General features: G+C 44.4%; 1 protein-coding gene across 1 annotated transcript; it reads right to left on the bottom strand.

Annotated features, from left to right (window-relative positions):
* Positions 1–667: 667 nt before the first annotated feature.
* Positions 668–5209, bottom strand: LOC141000808 (prostaglandin D2 receptor 2-like). Its single transcript, XM_073471713.1, has 3 exons — positions 4498–5209; positions 4031–4401; positions 668–985 (listed from the first exon to the last, which is right to left on the bottom strand). Exons 1-3 carry the CDS (start codon positions 5207–5209, stop codon positions 668–670), a joined length of 1401 nt encoding a protein of 466 aa, XP_073327814.1.
* Between the last annotated feature and the right edge of the window lie 382 nt (positions 5210–5591).

Here is a 5591-nt window from a genome sequence, read left to right as displayed (position 1 = left end):
TAAGTACGAGGTTAGAAAACAAACGAAGAGAAGGGACGGCTCCAAGCCTGACCCGAGCTTGACAGGTGTTCTATTTTTTACGTCTGAACCCAACTGAAGCTTGATGCAGTTAATGTAAGCTGAAGTACTAAGTTTGTGTTTCATGTCATGCAGTTTTCCCATGGTTATAGCTTGCCTGCAATGGAGAGGAAAAAGCAAGACAACCCCCAAAAAGGGAATGGTTTTGCATGTGGTGGCCACAGACAGTTGCTCTCTCCTTATCCTTCCTGACTGATTCTTCTCTAGTTCTGTGTTCTGCTAGTGTCCTTGTCACTACTGGTAGCACAAGGCGGTACCTGCAGCCCGAACAGGTTGCACAGGTAGTCCAGCTCCTCTAGGATGGCACATCCATACGTGCAGTTGCAAGGTTTGCTGTGTCTCCCAGCACAGTCTCAAGTGCATGGAGGAGATACCAGGAGACTGGTCGTTACATGAGGAGAGCTGGACAGGGCCGCAGAAGGGCATCAACCCAGCAGTAGGACAGTATCTGCTCCTTTGTGCGAGGAGGAACCTGAGGAGCACTGCCAGAGCCCTACAAAATGACCTCCAGCAGGCTACTGGTGTGCATGTTTCTGACCAAATTGTCAGAGACAGACTCCATGAAGGTCGCATGAGGGCCCGATGTCCTCTAGTGGGACCTGTGCTCACAGTCCAGCACCATGCAACTCAATTGGCATTCAAGAGAGAACACCAGAACTGGCATCTCTGCCATTGGCACCCTGTTCTCTTCCCAGATGAGAGCAGGTTCACACTGAGCACATGTGACAGGCATGAAAGAGTCTGGAGAGGCCATGGTGGACATTTTGCTGCCTGTAACGTCATCCTGCCGATTTGGTGGTGGGTCAGTGATGATCTGGGGAGGGATATCCTTGGAGGGTCGCACAGACCTCCACGTCATAGCCAACGGTACCCAGGCTGCTGTTAGGTACCGCGATAAATTCAGCACCTATGGGATGTTATGTATCCAGGACTTCACTGATGCCCTGATCCAGGTCTGGGAGGAGATCCCCCAGGACACCATCTGCTGACTCATCAGGAGCATGCCCAGATGTGTCAGGAGTGCATACAGGCACGGGGGGGCATACACACTACTGAGTCACATCATGAGTTGGTGTGATACAATTCACACAAGTTGGATCAGCCTGTGATTTAATTTTGTTACTTTGTTTTTTAGTGTGATTTTGAATCCACCCCTCAGTGGGTTGATGATTGGTTTCCATTGACCGTTGTTACGTCATTTTGTTCTCAACAAATTATACAAAGTACATCAGTAAAGATTTTCAACTTGAATAATTTGTTCATCAAGATTTGATGTGTGATTAAAGTGTTCCCTTAATTTGTTTGAGCAGTATAATGACTTTCACTGAAAGACCTCGGACGTCATTTCTAAATTTCAATTTTCTCCTCACCAGGCCCTGGTTCTGATTGTAAAACAATTTAGGGAAATGTACACAGGATGTATGGCAATCTCTGGCAACCCTTTTCCTTCCTTTATTCTTGGTTTGCATGGCATGAGCTCCACCTTTCAATAGACTCTACTTTGCTGTTTTCTTCTCTAGTGTGGAAGTCAGTAGAAAAAAAGAGCAAGACAGGACTCACAGAGAACAAACAGATTCATTCGACAGTCTGGATTTTAAATGTCTCTTTCATATTTTACAGGGCTCTACAGTAAAAAAAATGTGTGAAAGTCAAACATGGACAGAAATGTTTGCACTTCACTACACTGAGAGTCTTTGTATGCTCCGTCACGTCAAAGAGAAAAGGCCTTGCTCCACAGCCAAAAAGACATAAAGAGAGAATTAGATGAATACAGACAGGGAGGAAATGAGAGATTGTTCCGAAGGGAGGGAGAGAGAGAGACATAATCTGCTGGAAGTGAATGACTGGGAGGAAAGTGGAGCTTTGTATATCAGTCTGACCCGTTAGGTTTAATCCTGCTCTGTCTTTATATTCTGAATCTTCACTCTCTGATATTCTCTCCAAATTACAACTACCTCCACGGTAATCCCACGCCACAGTGGCCTACATTACACCTCAGCCTGTGTGTGTGTGTGTGTCCAATTGAATGTGATGGAACAAGACAACTGTGACCAGCAGTGATGAGACAGTCAATCAAAATGGGTATCAGATATGATCAAATCCAATCACTCAGGAAGGTGGCTAGACATTCAGCAGTTCAGATTGAAAGTGCTCCTGGATTACAGGACCTGAAAAGCATAATCCTACTTTATCATTTCATGTCTTCTTACCAATCAGTGCTACACTGCTCTCTGGTGGCCAAAACCTGCACAGCATGAACCCCCAATCTTTTGGTTTGTGAGACCTTAAAAAACTTTTCTCCTTTGCAGCGTGTCATTTGATGAAATAATAACCTAATTTGGTGCAACAGAAACGTATTCATTTTCTTTATATAAATACAACCCCCTTGAGAGTGCATTTCTTTCACATCTTTGCATTTGCATTTATATACTGTAAGAAGGGAAAAGTTGAAAAAATTCAAGACACAAGAATCAAATGATAACATGGAAATAAATGTCACGAAAAGTGAATGAAAACCAAATCAACCGAACCAGACCAATAGTTTCTGTCTGTGCAAAATACCTTTCAATTTAATATCAGAGTGATACAGACAAACAAAACAATTTTCATTAATGGCAGTGACTGAATCTGCCACGACAGGCTGTGCAAAAGAGGAAGATTTTCTGGATTATAGGCAAATGGCCTACCCTCAACACCCCTGCCTCCATATAACCACACCAACACCACATTAATAGAATTAATACAAGGAAGTGAAAGTAGAGTAACTTCTAAGGAATTTTAAATTCATATCTCACAAAGAATAAATTAAAAACATACAAAATGTACAAAAAAGTTAACATCTAAAATTTATATCACAAAAATGTCAAGTGCAAACATTGTTAGAGAGAGAGAGAGAGAGAGAGAGAGAGAGAGAGTGTGTGTGTGTTGAGAAGCCATCATTGCCAGCAGGAAGACAGTCTGCAGAGTGGAGGCAAGAGTGAGACACTTGACTGATTCTGAATATGAATGTGTAACGAGTTGACAGTTCTGTCTGACATCAGGCAAGGTCTTGCATCAGGCGGAGTGAAATTTGGAAGTGTATTTCTTCTTGGGATTTGTTTCATCCATTTTTACCCCCAAACTGAGTGGAGGGCTTGAGTGAGCGCAGGGACCAGTGACACATGTCAGGCAGGGTTGGTTGTGCATGCTCATCTCTGCCTCTGGGTTGGGTTGCCAGGTACCATTACACTTATCCCACACAGAAACTGAGAAACACTCATTTGATTTGTACCACAATAAAAAACCGGGAGGACTCCCACTGAGATCAGGAGTGTTCAGGCATGTATGCAAATATTGGAGTAGGTTCCTAGATATGTAATACAGAAACAAAGACAGTACAGTTATACTGTTTTACATGTCCACCATCTTAGTTGAGTGTTTTTGCATGTAATTGTTTGCTATCATCTCCCATCTAGCTGCTGCGGAAAGTACACAGCATTTGTTCATGAGAAACTTGATTAGGGGACAATGACATGGTCTAGTCTTTAGAATTATTGTTTGAATTACTGTTTGTCAAATGTACACAAAGTTATTGATATTGAATTTTGCTCAAAAGTCAGGGGATCACTAAGGTCAGTGAGGCTCACCCTCTGCCTAATGCCAATATAAGCATGCTAACACGCTTTTTGTGGTGCCGACAGTTTTTATGTGACAGAACAGAGGGCATCCATTAAAGTGGGCCTACGTGTGCATTAAGCCATATCTGACGTGATTAATCAATCACTCAACTAAATCAAACATAACAAAGACAAAAATCGAATAGAATCTAGCAGCCAAGTTCCGCCTCAGTTTTTGATTCTTGTCTTTGGACGGAAGCTGAACAGGATCCCTTTGGTGTATCTGGTGTTTCAAGCCCCAAATCTCGACTGCACTTCCGCTTAATCTGTGCTTTTAAACTTTTTCCTGGACCCACCAGTAACCCTCTTTCCTCTACCAGACCGTCAAACACTGCTCCAAGACTCTGTCGTATTCTTACGCTGAAGTTTGGGCAGCTGAAGACGTACAGAATTGGGTTCAGCACTGAATTCAAGAATGCAAAGGTTGTGGCTAAGGGCAGCCCCGCCTCCACCTTGTTGAAGAGGCCGCGCTTGTAGTGGGCTACCGCTTCGAGTACACAGAAGATGTGATACGGAGCCCAGCACAGTGCAAATGCTGCAATCACAAATGTCACCATCTTAGTGAAGCTCTGGGACAGCAGACTTTGATTGGTCTGACTAGAGGTGGTGGCGGATAAGGAAGGAGTTGACTTGAATACAGATTGACTGGAGGCCAGAGGCTTGAGACCTATGTTAGTGGTTATTGTGGTTTGAGGGGTATTTGTTGTTCCTGATTTTCCGTCTTTGTTTGATTCAATAAGGGCATTAGTGAGCCTGCTGGCACTCTGCTTCCTCCTCCTGCTTCTGTTCCTCAGGCTTACAGCTATGTGAATGTAGCTCCCTGCAATCACCACCACGGGGAACAGGAATGCTAGCAGCAACTTGGAAATGGCTGTTGCTGCCTGTCTCACTTCGCAGTCTCTCTCCATAGTGGCTTGAGAGGATGAATACATGGCAAAATGATGATAGCACAGCTTCCTCTGACCTTGTTTCCCATTCACTGTGCGGAACACGAAGTAAGGTAGTGTATTGATCACTGCCCACAGCCAACCCAATGCACACACCTTCCATGCTCCTGCCACTGAACGATGGTTCTGGCTCCACACTGGCTTGGCTACCAGAAGGCAGCGGTCCAATGAAATGGCGGCCAACAGGAAGGCTGACACAAACATGTTCAAGAAGAAGATGGAAGCCTGTGCTTTGCAAAGTACTCTCCCGAGCTCCCAGCTATGTTTGGCGTTAAGGTACACAGTGAAGAGCGGCAGCGTCAGCGTCGTCAGGAAGTCAGACATGGCCAAGTTGAGTACCCAGACAGAGGTCACAGTGCGGCGCTGCAGGCGGAAACCCACTACCCAGAGGATCAGGGCATTCTCCATAATCCCCAGGCAGGACACCAGACCATGGAAGCAAACCAACAACGTTTGTTCTTCGGTGTGGTTCCTTTTCATCATTTCCTGTAGCAGGGGACAGACCAAGGCCTCTGAGGTGTTCGACATCAGCTCTCTGAAAGAAAAATGACAGAAAGACAGATTTAAGATTAGTGTTAGGATTCGCAGGTGCACACATGCTTGTGCTTGTTTTAATCCTGAATACTTTGTACGTCACCTTCTGCAGTATCTGATCTTTTTTTTATGTTCCTTCTTATTTACAGAGGGGAAGATTTCCCAGAACAATTTGTTGCAGTGATGCTGATGATGATATAATCAGTAGACTTGCCCTTGCCTGCAGATAGATAATAAATCGTCACTCCCTTTCCTCATGTACAATGACTAAAGGAAATGAGTACCATAATCGTCTGGCTTGTTAGTCTTTATTGCTCAATTACAAATCTACTTCACTACGGAGGAAACTGTGGTGACCCTCTAACTGCTGGGGGCT

This window comes from Pagrus major, chromosome 1 (genome assembly GCF_040436345.1).
Source record: "Pagrus major chromosome 1, Pma_NU_1.0".
NCBI classification, from domain to species: Eukaryota; Metazoa; Chordata; class Actinopteri; order Spariformes; family Sparidae; genus Pagrus; species Pagrus major.
The sequence above is the reverse complement of the archived record's forward strand: the minus strand, read 5'-3'. Positions and strand labels throughout refer to the sequence as shown.